Here is a 21,202-nt window from a genome sequence, read left to right as displayed (position 1 = left end):
ACCAAGATTCCATTGCTCACAACACTAGGAGCAAAAGAAGAGCTATTGAAGATGCTACCCCTCCTCCTCCCAATCATGCCTCGACTTCAAATGCAATACCTCATGAACAAGCAGTAAATGATCAATCAAATACCTTTCAGCAGCAAAGGCGAAATAATGGCAGAAAGGATGTAAGTGATCCTCAAATTGTTCCATCTCAACCTCCTATAAATGCAGCTCCCAAGGCTTCTACCAAAGTACCTACTGCACCATTCAGTGTGATAGCACAAATGAAGAAGACAAATGTGAATATTTCCATGTGGAATGTTGTTGCTACTATACCCATGCAAAAGAGGTTGCTGCAGCAAGAATTGGAAAGTATTGAACCAAAGGGTCAACCACCCAGCATGGAAAGTGCCACAAGCCTAGTGCAGCCATCAAAGGAGGTAGAAACAAGTAAAAAGGTTAGACCCCCTCCATTTTATGTTTCTCTAAACTAGTCCGCAATTGCATGATTGATTCACTGGCTAGTAGTTTAGTGATGCCTAAGTGTGTTGCTGATGCTTTGGAAATGAAATATGAGCCCATTGTTAGAGATATATTACAGTTGGATGGTAGTACTGTCAAGACTGTAGGGATCCTTAGGAATGTGGAAATGGCCCTACATGCATGCCCTGGTTGTACTCTAACTCAAGATATATCCATTGCTGAAGTCAAGCCACATTTTTCCATCTGTCTGTTAAGAGACTTCACTGCCCAAATAGGTGGTTACATATCTTCTAATTGGTCATATATGTCTTTTAGAACAAGATATGGGACCAAAGCTTCAATCAGAGCAAAGCCTCTAGCCCTTCATCATACTGAACCCTACACCCCTAATCTCATCAACATGAATTGCACTATCCTAGAGATGGATGAGAATGACATTGTGAATGAGCCTACTACTTCCCTAGCAGAGATACCTGATTTTCTCTTAGATGAATGGGCTAATGCATATCAATTTGATCCTATGTCAGAAACCCTTGAGGCAAGCCTCAGTACATATTGTATATTAGAGAAGGATGCTCTAGTTCCCAATCTTGTGGAGACTAAAGAAGATGTGAGTGAGATATGGAGTATGTACTTTGATGGATCAAGGAATAAGAATGGATCAGGGGCTGGTGTGATGTTGATTTCTCCTGCACAAGTAAGGTACTACTCCTTTAGGCTCCAATTCAACTGCACTAATAATGTAGCCGAGTATGAATCCTTGATTCAGGGTCTCCTACTTGCTCAAAAAAGAGGAATTCAAGCCTTAAGTGTATATGGAGATAGTGAGTTGGTGGTTAATCAAGTGAGAAATCAGAATATCACCAAGAACAGTTTGCTCAAGTTTTATAAACATAGGGTATGGGATTTGCTTGAGGGTTTCGATGCATTTAATATTCAAAGCATCCCTAGAAAAGAAAATAGATATGCTGATAGACTTGCAACAATAGGTGCATCTCATGATGTGCTAGGGAATCTTGAGGAGAAGAAGAAGCAACAAATCAAAATGGTAGTAAGGCCTGCCATCCCTGACAACAACATCCATTGGCAAGTGTTTGAATCTGATGAACAAATTGTAAGCTTCTTGCAAAATGAAGCAGAATTTTCAAATAGAAACCAATTGAGACTGCAGGATTAGTATGGTGATCAAATCATTAATCTCAGCTCCAACAAATTGCTTAAGGGTCTCATTACCTTAGAGATTGTTTTCAATCCTGATGACCAAGCAAGAGGCAGAGTCATGAACCTAGCTGCTGACGAAGACGATCACACCCCAGTCACGGTTGCTAATGGAAAATCCTTAAATGTGGGGGAGGTATGTTCTAAGATTGAGCAAGAAAGTTTTATTCATCTATGTCAAGAATTTAATGATGCATTTGCCTGGACGTATGATGATTTGAAAGGTTTTGACCCAAGGTTGTTTCAGCATACCATAGATTTAATTGATAATGTCAAACCAGTAAGACAAAAACAGAGGCCAGTGAATCCCAAAATTGAGTCCTTAATGAGAAAAGAGCTATCCAAATTAATTGAGGCCAATATAATTTTTCCCATCAAGCACTCGTCATGGGTAGAAAACCTTGTCCCTGTTAGGAAGAAGAATGGAGAAATTAGATTGTGTGTGGACTTTAGGGACCTTAACCAAGCTTCCCTTAAAGATCACCATCCTCTCCCTTCCATGGAGCAGATTTTGTCCATGGTCAATGGTTCAAAGAGGTTTTCATTTCTTGATGAATTTTTTGGCTACAATCAAGTGCTGGTCAAAGAGTCTGATAGGTACAAGACTGCATTTACCACCAAATGGGGTACCTATGCTTATTGTAAGATGCCATTTGGACTAACCAATGCAGGTGCTACATTTCAGAAGGCAATGGAGATGGCCTTCAAAGACGTGATTGAAAAGTTTGTATTAGTTTACTTTGATGATATCACAGTGTATTCAAAGAATGTAGAAGATCATTTTGATCATTTGAGACAAGTGTTCTTAAGGCGTAGAGAGTTTGGGGTATCCCTTAACCCAAGTGTGTCTTTGCTACCAATCAAGGAAAATTATTAAGACACATTGTATCTGAGGATGGTTTAACCATTGATCCAGAAAGAACAAAAGCAATACTTGCTCTCCCTCTTCCTAAACATAAGAAAGGGTTGCAAAGTTTCCTTGGTAAGATAATTTTTGTGAGAAGATTTATCTCTAATCTTGCTACCATAGTAAAACCCCTTACGGCTATGCTCAAGAAAAGTATGGTCTTTGCATGGACCAAGGAAGGGAAGGAAAGTTTTGAAGGGATCAAGGTAGTCATAGCCTCAGCCCCTACTCTCATTAATCCAAATTTTGAAAAGGATTTCATCCTTTATGCCCTCAATGGTGAGTCAAGCATTTCCGCTGTCTTGACTCAAACAAATGATAAAGATGAAGAGCATCCCATAGCCTTCTTTAGCGAAGGGCTTAAGAGTATGAAGACAAATACAGCAATGTAGAGAAGCAAGCCCTTGCAATCATCGGAGCTTTAAAGAAATTTAGACACCTCCTGTCTCATAATAAAATTCATTTGTTAGTACCCCATGTGAGTGTGAAGGATTTCCTTTTGAGCAAAAATATTAGTGAGAAGAGAGTTGGTTGGATTACTAAAGTAATGGAATATGATGTTAACATCCAAATCACCAAGCTGGTAAGAGGGAGGGGGTTCTGTAAACAGATGATATCATATCAGGAATCGGATGAGGAAGTCACTATGATACTAACAGAACAACAAGAGACAAGAAATGATGACCCAAGGAATTGGATGGATGATATGAAGAATTTCTTATTAGGCAACGGATATCCTCAAGGATTAGATAGAACTAAAAGGAGACGGTATATATTACAGTCAATTCCTTATGTCATAGTTGATGGTATCCTTTTCAGGAAAGATTTTAATGGAGCCCTATTAAGATGCATTGACATAAACCAAGCTGAAAGAATGATCAAAAAGCTTCATGATGGTCCTGATGGTGGTCACTTCTCAGCAAGGACAACTGCAATGAAGATCATAAGGGCTGGTTACTACTGCCATCCCTATTCTATAATTGTCATAGGTATGTGAGGAAGTGTGAAAAATGTGCCTTCTTCTCTGGTAAGCAAAAGCTTGCAGCTCTTCCTCTTCATCCCATTCAGGTGGACTAGCCTTTTGCTCAATGGGGATTGGATTTCATAGGCCCTATCAATCCTTCTTCTAGTTCTGGTCACAAATGGATTTTAGCTGCTACAGATTACTTCACCAGATGGACAGAGGCAGTTGCATTGAAGGATGCCACAGAATCTTCAGTTGTTGAGTTCCTTGACAGACTTGTGACCAGGTTCGGTTCCCCTTCAACCATTATTTCAAATAATGCAAAATCTTTTGTAGGAGCTCAGATTTGTGCATGGGCAATTGACCATAATATCTAATTGAGCACATCCTCAAACTACTATCCTCAAGGCAATGGTTTGGCTGAGTCATCCAACAAAAACCTGATTAGGATTATGAAAAGAACTATAGAGGATAACCAGAGGTGTTGGCATCAAAAGTTGAGGACTGCACTATGGGCTGATAGAATAACACCTAAGAGGTCAATAGGAAATTCACCATTTATGTTGGTATATGGCAGAGAAGCAAGGCTTTCAATTTCATTAGAATTCTCATCCCTAGAACTAGCTCATCAGCTAGAGCTAATTGAGGATGATACCACGACAGTGAGAATGGCAGAGCTGATGGAGCTAGAAGAGAAAAGAAGTCAGGCCATGCAGACCCTAGAAACACATTAGCAGCAGGTGAAAGGGAGCTTTGACAAGAAGGCTAGGGTCAGAATCTTCAGAGAAGGTGATTTGGTTTTGAAATGGGATGCAGATAGGGCAAAACCAGGGAGACACTCAAAATTTGATGCACTATAGAGTGGTCCCTATGTGATTGTCAGTTGCAAGCAAGCTAATGCTTTTCAATTAAGCAAGCCTGGTGGTGAAATTTTGCCTATCCCAGTCAATGGGATCTATCTCAAACCATGTTTCTGACAGGGGTTGAGGTTTCATATACATAGGTAGCTTAGTTTTCTTCCTGTTGTTTTACAGCTTTCCAAGAAGTGCACGAGCACGTGTTTTGCTGAGTTTGCAGAGGAGCAGAGACAGAGCTTTCAGGGTTTTGTTCTCACAGAGGTAGGTTTAAGGTTTCATAATGCATTGATCCACAGTTTTTACGACTCTATGGCCCAATGGATACATAAGGTCACTGGTCATACGCATAGCTGGCTTGCGTCCCCTCTGAGTCGCCAGAAATGTTACCTATTTTTGCCTCCCGCCAAAAATTTGAATTCGAATACCTAAGCCCACCCAACAATCTCTCCCCACTTTTATATAATTTAAATGCCATGGAGATACACAAAAAAAGAAAATGAGTAAAAAACCTTATTGTATCCCATATATTCCCTAAGTTTATTTTCGCTGACCCGCAACTTTCCCCGCCATCAGATCTTTTGTGATCTACGGTGGGCACTTTCCCACATTCTCAAAATGCACTATCTTTACATAATGCAGGCAAGTGTTGTTCCACCATGTGGTTTCGTGGGTCCATCCTTTTCAGTACATCGCCGCAGACAGGGTGGACAAGGTGGCAGAGGTGAGTTAGCAATTTGATTGGCGCCCGCTTTCCCGCATTCTGTGTTTTATCAAACTTCCTGGCAATGCGGGCAAGCGCTAGATCGCCACGTGTCCTCGCGGGCCCAAAGGAATAAAAGTTACAGTGATGTCACATGTTCTCAGTTGTACCTTCCACCGTCCGATGCAAACAGATCAAGGGCTGGCGCTTCCCCGCATTATGAAGATGCAAGGATATTAAGGAATGCGGGCAAGCACCTCGCTGCCGCGTCTCCATGGGACCTGTTTCTTGTGTGGGTTGCCAAGGTGGTGCCAATTGGATGCCAGGTTGTGCTGAGTGGTTCGTGGGCCCAGAAATTGTATGGGCAAGCGCAGTATAATAAGATCTTTCACAATCGTTGATCTCATGGAGATCAACGATCGGCGCTTTCCCGCATTCTAAAGTTACGAGGAAATTAAACAATGCGGGAAAGCGTCTAAAGGACACGTGTCCCAGTGGGCCTGGCTAAGGAAATTAACAGAAAGGCAGCACAGTTAAGGCTGGCAGTTGGGAGACCGCCACGGTCAGGGTTTTGAAAAGGTGGCGCAGTTCGTTGGTTTGTGGTCAAACTCAGGGGCGCAGTTCGTTGGTTTGTGGTCAAACTCAGGAAGACCTTGCGAGGTGGCAGAAAAATAAAAGACTATTGGCCCACGTGGCTCATTTTGGTTACAAGAATTGTTGACTTGCTGACTTTGCTGACTGATGAGCCAGAAACGAAGGAAACCGAGTTTTCTTACACAATTTGATCCTCATGATCAATTCCAACCACTCTTGAATGAATGTTGAACCCAGTAAACGGCAAGAGAACACTCCACCGCCCCAGTTTATCCATCTACTTGGTCAGAATGGTTTAATGGCATTGTTTCTGTTAGGGCCCTATTTCGACAAAATGTCAGATTTCATTGTATCTGAATCTGTGCTCAGATCAAATTTTCTCCAGATCTCTAAAGAGACTTAATGGCAGTGGTTGTGGAGTAACTTCAGTTAGAGAACATCTCAATCATGCCTAAGCTATAAAGGCAATTTTTGTAGATTTTGTTGAGGTCGACTCTTCTCTGTTTTCTCCGATATTGCTCTGCAATTTCACTGTAAATCCTCTTTGCCTTTGAATTGTATGACATTCTTATCTCCTTTAGCCATTGATGTGAAGTGCAAGAACTATTTGCCTCTCATTGGTGTATTGTAGATATCTGCAATCTTGCATGACTGTATCTCTTTTGGCCTATGAATGGTATATAAGTGAATCCTCTCTTTCCTTGTGTCATTCATTTGGGTTTTTTCTGATTTGCATGTGATTGTTAAACTAAAGCAAGTCTGGATGTGTATATCTTTTGGTGTCATGATGGTTCAATAGTGCATGTATGGGCAGAAATTGGTTTGAACACTCTATTTTTTGTGCATCACCCCCCTTAGGTTAGAATAGGTAGATTTGCTTCTATGCAGTCCTTCTCCCTTTTCCTCTCCAAGAGTAGTTAGGCGCACCCTGATAGTAAAGGAAGCCGGCCTTCTCTGGAGACTCAACCTCATAGTTTGAGTCCCACAACTTGGAGGTTGTTTCCATGTTTCACAAGGTTGTCCTTAGGTAAAAACTTTGGACAAGGGTGCAAACTTTTGTGACAACAACATCTATGACCACAATTTCATCAATCTCACTCTTTCTTATACAAAACCACCTTTAGCATCAACACTCTTTGACATCAATGATAAGTTATAACATATCCAACAAACAAAGACACCACCAACCTTTGAAATCAATGACAACATTTCAAACATGCCTATTTTGGAACATTGTTAACATGGGCAGCATGTCAATCCTGTCCAGTGTATCAACCAACAAGAATAGCCATCTTGCATGTTAGAGTGAATCTGGACACCTCAGCAACTCCCTTACATGGCAAAGTTGTCTTGTGCAGCAAGTTGGCCTCCTGCACAGAAAAGTTGTTGGCTTGCATAACAAGGTTTAATCGTGCATAGAAAAGGAATCACTGTGTGCAGCAAAACAACTTCCATGACTAACTTTCTCATTTTGCACATCAGCTGTACCTCCTCTTTTAACCTTGAGCTCACAAATGCATTTGTGCTAAACATCCTAATCATGCCAAATTCAAATCAGTAGTCCATTTTACCATTTCCTACTTACAAAGCAATCAATGTATCTAATAATCATAATATAGAAGGCAAATCACTGCATGATCATGTTTCGTATAAAATACATTAGAAAGGGTTGATTAAGTGGGTTTTCTGGATACAAAAGCATGTTTCTGGACACAAAAAAGATGTACCATTGTATATATTTTCAAGACTTATCAATCTCTCTCCTGTCTGATTTACATCTGATTTCTAAACCTACAGTGCTTAACCTTGATGATGCTAGTCTCCCGTATGAACATCATCATTTATTTTGTATCAAATTAATCTAAATAAGTTAAAAGTCTAACCACTTTGATCATCAATAATCAACATAAGTCCCTACTGCATAATTTCAAACAGAAGAGAATAGAAGCAGTCTGACAATCAAGTGATCATTGTACTTTGTAAGCTACAGCTGATTTTACTAGGAACTTTTCATGCAAGATGGTTGTTTTGATGCAACATTGACTGCATTGACAAAGTTGGGGAAAAGAACTTTTTAAACTTTCAAGTCAAGCAAATTTTCACCAAAATTCAGAGCATTGACCTGCAGCGATAGCATTGACATTTAGTAGCAAAAAGATGGACTAGAGGACTGATCAGTTGAGTCTGTCCCTACCTGCTTAAACGAAATAGTTAGCATCATGCAAGTTGCTGAAATCATAAATGGAAAATTGATTTGATTAACTACTCTCATTCAATTTATCTTAGGGGTTGATGAATGTGGTCTATGATAAGAAGTGGGTCCCGTAAAATGATCACATGATGACCTCTGTATTTTATTGATAATCGATGTCTGCATCAGACACAAGTTCAGCATTTGGTCAACAAAGAAGCCCATGTTGGGTGATTGAATAGCAGTCTCAGAAGGGGCAAAAATTTAACTGAATGAATCATAAGTATGATGAAGTTAAACAAATGAAATCCAAAATTTTCTTGGTGAAAGTTTGGAATTGCATGTTTATGATGACTTACAGCAACAGTATCTGCAAGGATGTCATTTGATGGCTTACAGAAACTAACATTAAGAGAAGCATTCACAAGGATGTCATTCAGTGATATCTACACTAATGACGAACTCATCATATTCTGATTACTAACGTGTGTAAGGGGAGTCAGTAGTTGTTGTAGACATGGGCTGTGTATCTTCTTGCTTGGTGTCAGTAATGATGGGACAGTCTGTACCAACACTCATTGAGGAAGAAAGGTATTTCTCATGAAATTGAATTCAAGGATTTTGGTTATCTTCCATGTCCAGAACATCCTGTAGATGCTTTCTAACATTTATAAAAAATTACAATCCTTGACCACAATGAAGGGATGAGATAAACATCAACTCATAGTAAACTGGAAAGGGCACTTCAGTGAGTTATCATGGATGGGATCTATTGCATGGTGCAGCTACAAATGTACCATGTATATAACAGAAATGGCAAAACAAAATTGATTACAGATTTATAAATCTGTCCAAATATTATTGCATATCTGCACTACAGAGTGTCAACCCCAACTAATGAAGAACGATTGCAGGTAGGAGCATTAGATGTGATCAAAGAGATGAAAAAGATGTCCACCAAAAAAAATATGCCACAAGCAATACTTTAAACTCAAGGCTTAAAGGTAAGAGGCTATACCTCCCAACTTCATTAATCCTACATTAAAAACCCTGAAATTGGGGCCATTAAAACTTCTAAAACATTCTGAAGGGCTAATGCATGTCTTAATAAGTTTACATCCCAGTATCTTCTTGTTAAAAAATAATTTTGGGAAAAATTTATCTATTACATGTTATCAAACTGATATCCACATCATTTGAAATAAGTAATAAGTAGCACAAGACTGCTTTTGAAGAATAATAAGGAGATATAAATGCATAGTTTGTAAATTTAAGATCTCTATCCGACTATGTTCAACAATTGAAAGGTGGGAAAATAACATCAAATAACTTTGAAGGTGCAAAATCAAAAAAAAAAGCCTGAGAGTTTTAACTGAATAAATGTTACCTTTCTTCTATCAGCTGTCAGCTGTGGAATAGTTAACCTAATTATATTTCCGTCACTGCTTGGAGTTAAACCAAGATTAGACTTGCCGATGGCTTTTTCAATAGGCTTTACACTGCAAAATAAAAACACTGTTAACCTTAATATGGAAATGTCAGCACAATCAAATGCAAGAATGAGAAATAAGTGTTGCTTTTCTTACCTGGACTTATCAAATGGCTGAATGAGAAGAGAATTTCCATCTGTCACACTAACTTGTGCAAGACTCTTGAGGTTGACAGGGCTCCCATAGTACTCAACCTATCAAGATTAGAAGTATTAGAACTCAAGTGTATGATCTAGTAAACCGCATGACCATTGAGCTTTATAAAGTGTCATCACCAATGTCAGCAATGAAAACTATGAATTGTGATCTGTGAATGCAAAAAGTATTAACATCTCTAGTTTAACCTATAAAAATTACTACTTTTAGAAGAAATTAAGCAAAGTATTACTAATTTTAGAAGAAGTTAAACTTTACCCTGTGATGTGAATGATAAGATGGTAAATGTAGTCCTCAATTTTGACATCACAGAATTGGACAACCCTATGCAATTTTCACGTGAATTCATAGTTGTTCCCTCTAAGTTTTGGTGTCCTGAATGATGTGTTATAAAGGCAATTCTTTATCCCTTGGATTGTCCTAGATCTCATCATTTTTTAGGGTTTCCATCAAGCTTATCACCATATTTCTTGTCAAAATGTGTTTTTCTTCCCTGACTGCAAGCACTTGATTTTTGGGAACCTTCAAGTCTTTTCTTGTTTTTTCTTGGTCGTGTGCTTTGTTTTTAGTTTTGTTTTCACCCTAGAAATGTTGCATTTTAAATTCCACTCATTTTGAGCTATCTTAAGCTTCAATCAGAGTTGTCTATCAAAAGATAGTACAGAATTAAGCAATCAACAGGTGAGCTTTTCAGGCCTGACTGCATATCATCATTCTTTAATTAAAATCTCACCAAAGTGGACTTTTTGTTGACCATTGCATAACACTATAGGTGTACTTAAATGTAAAACGGAAGTAAAGTTCCATTTTTATATATTCACGTAAGGATATATGAAGTTTTAAAAAGTTTATAATGTTTTTAAACTCTGATTACATGTTTTCTCTTTTAAATATGTACTTAAAAATACACATTAGAAGCCCATATGTGTTTAAATGTTAAACCACAATTTTGGTACCAATTACACATCTTTAGGTGACTTGTAAATGATCTCATAAAGTCCATCCAAGGTTAGAAGTGGCATTTTTTGAGATACATCGCATTTAAATTCCTCATGTATATTCCCTTTTAAACATGTAATATGTAATGAGAAATCAATCAAACAGGCATAAAGGAGACTTTTGAAGGTATTGCATCTAGTTTTAAATTTAAATGCATGTAAAGACTCTAGAAAAACCTGTTGGCAGCTTTGGTAGGTATTAATGTTGTTTTTAATATGAAACATATATTTTAAACAATGTAATAACCTGCGAACTCTTCTAAACAGCACATCAAGGCTTCTCTAACACTTGTAAATGTCAAGCAAAAGCTCATTATTGGTATTGTGAAGCAATACTCGTCGCTGCCTTAAGTAGCATCAAAACGTGTTTTTGTATTTTTAAAGCCCATTATGAAGCCCAGGCAGCGATTTCGCGGGATTTTACATATTATAAGTTCATATAATACATTTGCATGAGATGTAAGTGCACGTCTAAAGCCTGTAATTACTCTTTTCAAGCATCTTTATGCTTGTGATGCCTTGTATAAAACCCATCTAGGGCTAAACATGACTGATTTTTTCTTTAGCGGAGAATGTGGTCTTAAAAGTTGCAGTCTCATTTCTAAAGCCTGTCTAGGGCAGAAATGTGACGTTTAGAGTAGAAGAATGCATTCAAACAAGAAAACACCAAGAGAGAAGCCCATCCAAAGGCAAAAACATAAAAAAGCAGCTTGTAAACATCAAAACAAACTGTGTTTTCCTTCGTAGGGCACCATTTTTCCTAACTATTGAATTCTTTGCAATTTTGAAGTATGAATCTGTAATAAGCCCTGCTGGCTCTTAAACTATATATGCTGAAGAATTGATTTCATTTTTTGTTTTTGAAGTTTTGCAATTTCTGATACAACAATATAGCAGCAAAATAGAAGATATTGCAATAATAGTTTCAACTCAAATATTTCGATATTACATAAGGAATATACAACTGAAAATTCCAGATTTTAATATCGACTGAGATAATGAATATTTTCATAGAATACCAACAACCCAGTTGATAAAATATCCCCTATTATCTAAATCAACATTACCCAGAAAAATTAGAAGTTACAATCCATGAACTTACAAGTAAAACATGCTTTGAAACCCTTTGAAACAAAAACTATCAGCAGCAAAAGAATTCTTCAACAAACAAATACAGTTGCAGATATGGAAAACATTGCTCCCAAAGTGCAGATAGAAAATAACGCCCAATAGCAGATAAAAATGGGTGCTCATTCAACTCCAAATTAACCAGCACACAATTTGATATAACAATTCCAATGAATCCCTTCACAAATTCCAGAACAACCTCCAGCAGCAAGAAAAATTAAACTTCTCCTTAGCAATAGTTAATACAGTAAAAGAAATAACAAAATTGTATATCTCGGCACAATTTGCCAAGCAATCTCAGAATAACTCTCAGAATTGAATCTAGAATACTTCAGCTATAAATCCCAAACCCTTATACTTCAGCAAGTGCTCAGAAAAATCAAAACTTTAAAAATGCCACAAAGACGACAAAGAAAAGTAAGATAGTCAAATAGTCCAATGTTTTTCTCTTCAAATGGCCTCGTATTTATAATCTCCAAATAGCACAACTTTCCCAAATAAACTCCACAACACTAAAATATAATAAAGTGACATTGTAATATAATTATTAATTAGTTTTGGCTCCCAAAAAATGACCTTTTTCACCATAACATACTATTCTGACACACAAGGCCACTATTCCTTATGTTCGCGATTTAAAACTTTTCATCCCAGTTCCAAAGAGCTAGGATACTGAGGTGGCCAACATATAACACCACAAAATTAGCAACCTCAACATATTTAGATGAATGATAATAATTCACCCGTCTTGCGAAAATGATTGTAGAAGCATCGAAATTGAAATCTGACAACACTAAAGTGATCCTAATGAAGAAAGATGATGAATGAACCTGACGAGGTGACCTACTATAAATAGACGCTCCCTCCAAGATTCTTGTAGCCCAAACCAGAAGCCTGAAATAAAAACTAAGAGCATCACTCAACTCCTCTAACTCAACTGAGCTCATCTAAACCAATAATTGACTTACTATAATAGTAAGTCCCTCAAATGGAGCCAAAACACACTATAGGCTGTTGGAAAGCCTATAACCCCACAACTATGACCCTCAAATCCCACTGTCATCTCACGAGGGGCGCAATGGTGAACTAACCAAGCCAACTGCAAGAACTTGCTAAAAATGAGGACAATACAGCCCTCCCTCCCTAAGATTTCTTGTCCCCAAGTAATCTTGAAGCAAAATGAACATCATAGTCCAACCGGATCACAAGGATAGAACAACATACTATCCTTGTAGTGCACAAGCAACTCCTATAGCATCAACACCCAAATAATGGACATCAACATCAGAATCATCTAAAAACTAACTCTAAGCATTGATGAAGGCAACAACTCATCGGAACTCAACCCAAGTGAAATACCAACTTTGTTCACACCTAAGTCCCCATCAAACTGACAATCACACCCAACTGCATTGTGGAAATGGTAACAACCATAGGTACCTAAAACACTACCACGAACTCCAACCTCTGTTAAACTATTATGTGTGTGTACTACAAGTGATCTAACTTGTAGCTATTGATCCCATCTGCAAAAGATGGTGCTAGCCTATCCCGTAATGGATGGTATGAAACTAGACCCAACCCACACTTGCATGAAACCAAATGCTCATCCTATCGGTCAAAAGTGAAATGATGAGCACTCAACACTGTGTAATGGCGGTAAAATGCCCCTGTCTTTGTTAATTGCTCGTCAATACCAAACTGGGAATCAGGAGACAACTCCAATCTCTAACTCTAAACTAGTGGTCGGGCAGGATCCTAGGCAATCCTCTCAGAAAACCCAACCTCAAAATCTTTGTTGGGAAGCACTATAGCCAAGGTTTCTACAAACTTCCCCACTAATTGTCGTATAGCCCAAGAGCCCTGAATGAGAGTACCCTCAAATACTTTGTATGAATCCTCCCTATTACATCCCAAATTTTGACCTAATTATAAATTTATTTATAGCGGTTAGACTGCACAAATTTTCATTCATAATCATGTGAAGAAGGTAGTTAAATATATCCGTTATATTCATTATGTTAACTGTTTAATGAAGATGGTCATTATCCATTATTTGTCATGTGATGTTTAGCAATTGCTTGAATTTGGAATTATGGTTAATAATTAAATTCTTTATCTATATTAAATGTTATTATGAAATTATTATGGAACTTGTTATTATCATAGAAATATTGCACGGGTGATTGCAGGAGAAGATAAAGGAGGGAAGCATTGCTAAACGGGATCAACGGAATGGGATACTAGCTTAGTCCAATTATCAAGTTGACAAGTATGACCTTTAATTGCCTTGGTAAGGACCTAGCGACTTGAACATCAGGATACAATTGATGGACCCGCATGAGCAATTAAATAAACATTTAAAACATTAATTATTTTAATTAAAAATAATACATACCTCAAATAGTTTTTGATTGATTTTCCAACACATCATTATAATGTATATCTATGTACGTGCACATAGATATAGGAATAAAGTGACACCATAATATTATTTTTATAAATAATATGATGTCACCTCATAAGTATATTTACGTGCAAATAAATGGATATAAATTATAATTATCCTCAATTTATAACCTTCAAATCTTTTTCCATATTTATTCCTTTTTCTTGCTAAAAAACGAATGAACATTAGGCATATTTATTTGGTGACCAAGAGCCAAGTCTCTTCTTTAGGAGTTACGGCTTCTTGGAAGCCAAAGAGACTTAGAACCTTCTTATATTATGAAGTCAAGAGAGACAGAAGACATTAACTCATCACCCAACTTCCTTTTCAGCACCCGACTTCTTTTGCACTTGACTTCCTTTCCATACCACCCGGCTTCCTCTTTTTAGCAACCATCTTCTTCCTATATTTTGGATGTCTCTGCAGATTTAGTATGATATCCTTGAAATTTACCATTGTTATTCATTGTATATTCCTTCCACGAATTGCCATTGATGATTTACTGAAGACGTGATTGTTAATCACACTGGAATTTGTGTTTCTTCTGTGAAGGGTGGGGCTGATTTATATCGTCCAGCAAGACACCATTCTATTTCCAGATTTAACCAAGTTATGTGGTGTTCATATTCCAAGCTTTGCAATATATTTTATTATTAGATATCGTTGCATTCCAATTTACTATAGCAGTAAGATATAGTCTTGTATCATGATGCAAATCATTTGCTTGAATATCATCAGATAGACCATCTCTAAGATAGAGCTGTTTATGATAAATAAAAGCCAAGTATTCATGACATGCCATCATATTTTATTTATGCCACTGAAGTTAGAATCAAATGATGTTTATTCTGCAAGTCTTAAAGATTACACTTCTCAGATCACAAATTGTGATAAGCTGGAAACATATAATATTCATATATTAGTTGAGGATCAATAGACAGAGCCAATTGCTTTGAGATTCTAGCACCTAGGACTCACCGGATGTACAGTCGTGGAAAAGGTGAAGAGGTGAGATGAAATCTGTAGTAACATGGAAATAAAGGTCAAACATGACATAACAAATCTAAATTAAAATCATTTAATAGCTCATGCTTCTTCAAATTATTGTTTCCCCAGTTGTCAAGTTGAGCGGTGGTGATTGGATTATTGAACCCATCAGCAAACCTTGGCCAAGGTCATTATAAGGCATGTTTTTCATCTATGATCACTTGATGTCAGTAAAGCCAGTTATTCAAACATGTCCATCCATAACTGTGTGGACATTTTAAACACCAAAATGCTCAGGTCGCTGAACTAAAAGTATCCCAAGCTTGATCCTAGAGTAGGGAGGGTCTTTCTATTCAACAGATTGTGTGGGGATAAATATGGTCCGAGGTTGGGAGGTTAAGCCTAAGTCAATGCTTATCCTCTTACCGAAAGCTGAGGCTTGCACAACCAACTAAAGACTCATTAGATACTTCTTGTATGTTCTTCTTACTTTTTCATGTTATTCATTTACTTATATGTATGGAAAGATAGTAAATCATTATTTCAATTACTACAGTTGATCATTGTTATAGTTATTTCAGATGAACGTTATCATGATTATTTCAGTTAATCGTTATTATAGTTATTACAATTGATCATTGTTACTGTTATTTCAATTGATCATTGTTATAGTTATTTCAGTTGAGCTTTGTTATTTCAGGTAATCGTTGGTAGTTAAAAGCAGTTAATGTCTCATGAAAAGGAATTCAATATATTTGTTCAATAAATAGTTGAGGAAAACTCTTTCTAGTTCGTCTTTATTTTTTTATGAAAAATCCGTTTGTTAGACTCCCGCACATATGAACTCCAAAAGATAGTCCATGAAAGAAGCTGTGAAGTAGAAATTATATGTGGTAGCATAAACTGCTCCTCAGCTAACCACAATTGATCCCTTTGAAAACATGGCACAACAAGAATCACACTGCAATCCTCAACTAATGCTCTCACCTCCTCCGTAGCTACTACACCCATATCCTGGGTAGATGTGACTGCCACATCATCACACCCCTCATCCATGACTATGGAGCAAACTCACCACCAACCACAATATGCAACAAAATATGATTTGGTGTTGGTGTCAACTATACTCGCTCCAACTCGACGGTAACCTCATCCAACTATGACTGTGACTCCTAAAAAGCCAATTGAGTACACTGAAGAGAGTCCATTGTCACCTCAAGCTCTTGGGTAAGCTCAACCACCTCCTCTTTCTCTAACAATGTCTCATACCCCACTCTAGAAGGTAGTCCCTGTCAACAACTAACCACAAATAGTTATGCTTCAAGATCCTAACAGCCTCTCGAAGCCCATGAATCTCTGCTAGAGAAAGAGTACTATCACTGTGCTCATCTAACATAGGAGCACCCCAACCATATGTGCCTAATATCTGATGAATCGCATCATAATGCTCAAAAGATGAACATATGTCTCCATCATTCACCTTCAGTTGGCTGGCCACATGATGCCTCTATAACCCTTGCCTCCTATGTAAGCTATCCGCCTCATTAACTACACTGTGATAGGAAACATAATCAAAATTGCTCACCACAAGATCGCCCACTGCATGTGTGCTATCATCCTTGCACACATTTGCAATCAAGGTACAACTACTCGGTACCTCAACCGACACCTTCTCTGAAGGAGGAGCCCTCAATGTATCACACCTCGCATGACTCTGCTTCCTCCCCAACAAAAAGTCTATATAAATCCTGATTGTGGGACCTGTCCAAAACCTCATCAGAGTCATCACCTAATATCTGACAAGGGAATATCATACTCGGTGCAACTCATTACATCCTCAAACGGATCATCAAAGGTGTCCATACTATCTGTATCCCCATCACTTGATAGAGTCAAACTCTTGTCACCTGATTCTACACACATAACTCTATGCCAAGATGTGAATCAATAACACTGGAGCATAAACCAACATCTATTGACTCCACTATAACACCCAAATCATCAACATCATAGCTGGGTGACTCCACACATGCATCAATCCAACCTGAGGAAGCAGTTGCCTCTCGCACTGGAGCAACACTATAACAACTAACATATAAATCTCCCAATAACTATCCCCCCTTGAGAGAGTCAAAACAATCAGCTGTAATTACTTCACAATTAGCACCTACACTATCCACACCAACAACATTGGAATCATCAACCCACTGAAGCTCAGTGTTGCTATCCACCAATGGCACCAACACATCCACATTTCTCTGTGTAGAAAGTCAATCATCAAAACTACGGATAGGACTAGTGGGTGTCGTACTGAACATAGGTACATCTACCTCCCGAATGCCAATCAAAGAGAACTCAAACCTTTTTCCCTACATCCTTGGTGTCGATCTCCTAAAAGCGAAAACCATATACCTCGTTGCACTATCAATCGTCTTTGGTTTCGATAAGCTCTCTGCCAACCTCTATTGATGAAGCTTAAATTTCTCCATACTCCCTTGCAAAGCCTTCATTTTCCTGCTAACTTCCGCATTGCTCCACTGATTTCCAAAACTACCAACACTCCTATGTTTGTCCATGGCTAAAAAATGCTAGAGTGCTGGTCACTCCAAATGCAACAACAGATATGAAATAAAAATAAAATTCCTAGTCCATGGGATGACAAGAAACTTCTCTGATACCACGTAATGAGCCTTGTTGGCTCTCAAACAATCTATGCTGAAGAATCGTTTTTTTTTTTTTTTTTTGAAGTTTTGCAATTTCCGATACAACAATATAGCAGCAAAATAGAAGATATTACAAAAATAATTTCAACTCAAATATTTGGATATTGCATAGGGAATATATAGCTGAAAATTCCATATTTTAATATCAACTTAGATACTGAGTATTTTCAGAAAATACCAACAACCTAGTTGATAAAATATCCCTTATTATCTAAATCAACAATACCCGAAAAAATTAGAAGTTAACATCTATGAACTTACAAGTAAAACATGCCTTGAAACTCTCTGAAATGAAGACTGTCAGTAGCAAAAGAATTCTTCAACAAACAAATACAGCTAAAAATATGGAAATGCTACTCCCAAAGTGCAAATAGAAAATAACGCCCAATGGCAGATATAAATGGGCGCTCAACCACCTCCAAATTAACCAACACACAATTTGATATAACAATTCTAGTGAATCTCTTCACAAATTCTAGAACAACCTCCAACAACAAGAAAAATTAAACTTTTCCTTAGCAACAGTTAATACAGTAGGAGAAATGACAAAATTGTATACCTCAACACAATTTTCCAAGCAATCTTGGAATAATTCTCAGAATTGAATCTACAATACTTTAGCTGTAAATCCCAAACCTTTATACTTCAGCAAAATGCACAGAAAAATCAGAACTTCAGAAACATCATAAAGACGACAAAGCAAAGTAAGAGAATCAAATAATCGAATGCTTTTCATTTCAAAATATTTATAATCTCCAAATTGACTCATGTTTGCGCCAGGTAGTGGGTTGGCTGAAAAAATTTTACTTGGCATTCTCTGTTTATAGGCATAGACAGATTACAAATTACCGTCTCTTCATTCCTCAGCTTTGGTTCAGATTGCTCCAGCCTACTGTTTCTATCTAGACCACCGCACTTTCCAACTTCTCATGTTTTCCCTCCAGTATCCTCCAATTTTTTTCTGCTGCTAACCTCTCCATGGGGACCTCCGAGTCTCTTGTCATGCCTGGCTCCATTTCAGTCCTCGCTTCTACTGCTATTCATGCGCCAGCCTTAACTTACCAAAGGCTTTATGATAGACTAATCAAAATGGAGGCTAAAAACCAATGTTCGAAGGATACAGTCCAAACACTATCAAAGACCATCACTGCCATGAAAGTATGGGTAGATTCCAACACATCAACCCTCAATAATCTCTCAGCCACTCTCCTTTCCGAAACAACAAACATCATAACCCACTTTGGCACGGTCATAGAGCAACTGGGGGATCTCGACACTTTCAAAGAACGGCAAAATGAACTCATGGTCAAGCACACTTCTCTTATGTTTGAAACCGAGTAGAAAGTCAAACCTTGGGCATCCGTTTCACCAATCCCAAACCCGCTCCTCTTGCGGGTTTAGAAAAGATCATCCAGAGGCAAATTACCGAGGAGCGTTGGAGACTTGCCTGTGAGCTTAACCTCAAGGTTCAAGGCCTCCCTAGTTCTACCACTGATCCTATAACAGTTGGATAGTCCTTCCTCCTAGATCAGCTAGGCATCTCAAATATCACTTTAGGCAGGTGTTGGGTGGGACCGCATGGTACCATTTTTCTGCGGTTCCTCTCACATTCCAGCAAGTTACAAACTCTTAGATCAAAGAGGAAGCTATTCCCTCTTGCTTCGAAGAGTTTTTTGGATGAGGACCTTACTAGAGTGTAAATTATTAAGCTGGGACACTCTAGGGGTTTGGTTGTTGAGGCAAGACATCTCGGTCCCAGAAAGTGGGCAGTGATCCAAACCTCGTATCTATTATTCGGGGTTCCCCTTTATTACATCCCAATTTTTTACCAAATTTGAAATATAGCCATTGAGGTTCACATGAAGTCAGTTGATAGTTAAATTGGTTATAATCTTGTGAAATGATAAGATGGTTAGTCATTATAATTTCATGTGAAGATAACATGCTAGTTGATTATTTATCACGAATTCATGGAACTGAAAAGGCAGCTAGCCTTTATGATTATTTATAACCTGTTATGATAATTTGATTTAATTGCGGAGAATTTCTTTGCAAGAAACATATCAAAGGGGTGGAAGCATTGTCAGAAAAGAATTAGGCACAGGGGCATCACCATCACTGGGCAGATGGGTTGAGGACCTATCGACTTGAAACAGGATACATCTGTGGGACTTACATGAGCTATTTAAATAAATAATTTGAGAAACATAAAATAATTGAGTTAAAATATAAATCGTACCTCAAAGGATTTTAATTGATCTTTCATCATATTTTTATAATAAATATTTATATATGTGCATATAAATATAAAAATGAAATGGCACCATTATGTTATAATAACTTAATATAATAATGTCACCCCATTGATATATTTACATGAACGTATGCAAGTATATATTATAATAATAATATTCAAGATATAATAACATTCAAATTATTATAATAATTGAATTATAACTTTCCAAGTCTTCTTCCATCCCTTTTATTATTATTTTTTTGAAACCGATTGTACACTTGGCATTTTCCATTTGACAAATATTCTTATGTTACGAAAGCCCTAATTGATTCAGTGGTATTTGAAACCCTAATTGATTCAATGGTATCTGAAGCCCTAATTGGTACAGTGGTATCTAATGCCCTAAATGATCCAGTGGTAACTGAAGCTCTAAGTGATACAATGGTATCTGAAGCCTTATATGATCCAATGGTAATCGATGCCCTAATTGATACAGTGGTTTGAGATGCCCTAATTTTATATAGTGGTATTTAATAGTAATCATCATTTGATTTTAATATAGCGGTATTGAATGGTAGTCATTATATGATTTTGTTATAGTGGTATTTGTGGACTAATCTGAGTGATTGCAGAAGCATTCTTATAATGATTTATCGGTTCAAATTTCACGATATGTGGATTTTAATTTCTATAGTAAATTCATTGATGGTGTTTTAAGTTCTTAGTGAAGAAATTTTGTCCAACTGATTTTAACGGTAAATCTAATTCACATGAACATGACTGATATAGTTGTCTTCCTATGAAATTGAAGTAATAACTGTATTTCTTTGAGTATGTTAGTTGTTGATTAAGACCCAAAAAAACTGGGTGTTACACCCTCATAGCGGATGGGAACAAAGATCAGCTCGTCTAGCCAAATGACGGTCTCGCCAGTAATTGCATGGAAGAGAACGTTCCTCCAATTCTCTTCTTGCCGACTACTAGAATAATAATGGCACTCTTTGGTCATTACCTAGTTTATTTTCGGATGCGATTGGTTCAGCGGATATTTTGGTTGTCACGGAGACTCGTGAGAGTCCGGTCTGCCCTCTCTCGGGGTTGCCAAGATATCAGTGACTATATGTTTGCAAGGAGGT

General features: G+C 37.6%; 1 protein-coding gene across 8 annotated transcripts in view; it reads right to left on the bottom strand.

The window, feature by feature from the left end:
- Nucleotides 1–21,202, bottom strand: part of RRF (ribosome recycling factor, chloroplast precursor) — a 135,606-nt gene that overhangs the window by 28,042 nt on the left and 86,362 nt on the right. For all 8 annotated transcript variants that reach the window (XM_089825884.1, XM_089825885.1, XM_089825889.1 and 5 more), the window contains 2 exons: nucleotides 9,486–9,583; nucleotides 9,287–9,398 (listed from right to left, as the gene is read on the bottom strand). In XM_089825884.1, the coding sequence (XP_089682010.1) occupies nucleotides 9,287–9,398; nucleotides 9,486–9,583 (210 nt within the window). The remainder of the gene's footprint in view (nucleotides 1–9,286; nucleotides 9,399–9,485; nucleotides 9,584–21,202) is intronic.

This window comes from Cupressus sempervirens, chromosome 4 (assembly GCF_028749045.1).
Source record: "Cupressus sempervirens isolate cs-2001-9-10 chromosome 4, ASM2874904v1, whole genome shotgun sequence".
In the NCBI taxonomy this organism is placed as follows: domain Eukaryota; kingdom Viridiplantae; phylum Streptophyta; class Pinopsida; order Cupressales; family Cupressaceae; genus Cupressus; species Cupressus sempervirens.
The sequence above is the reverse complement of the archived record's forward strand: the minus strand, read 5'-3'. Positions and strand labels throughout refer to the sequence as shown.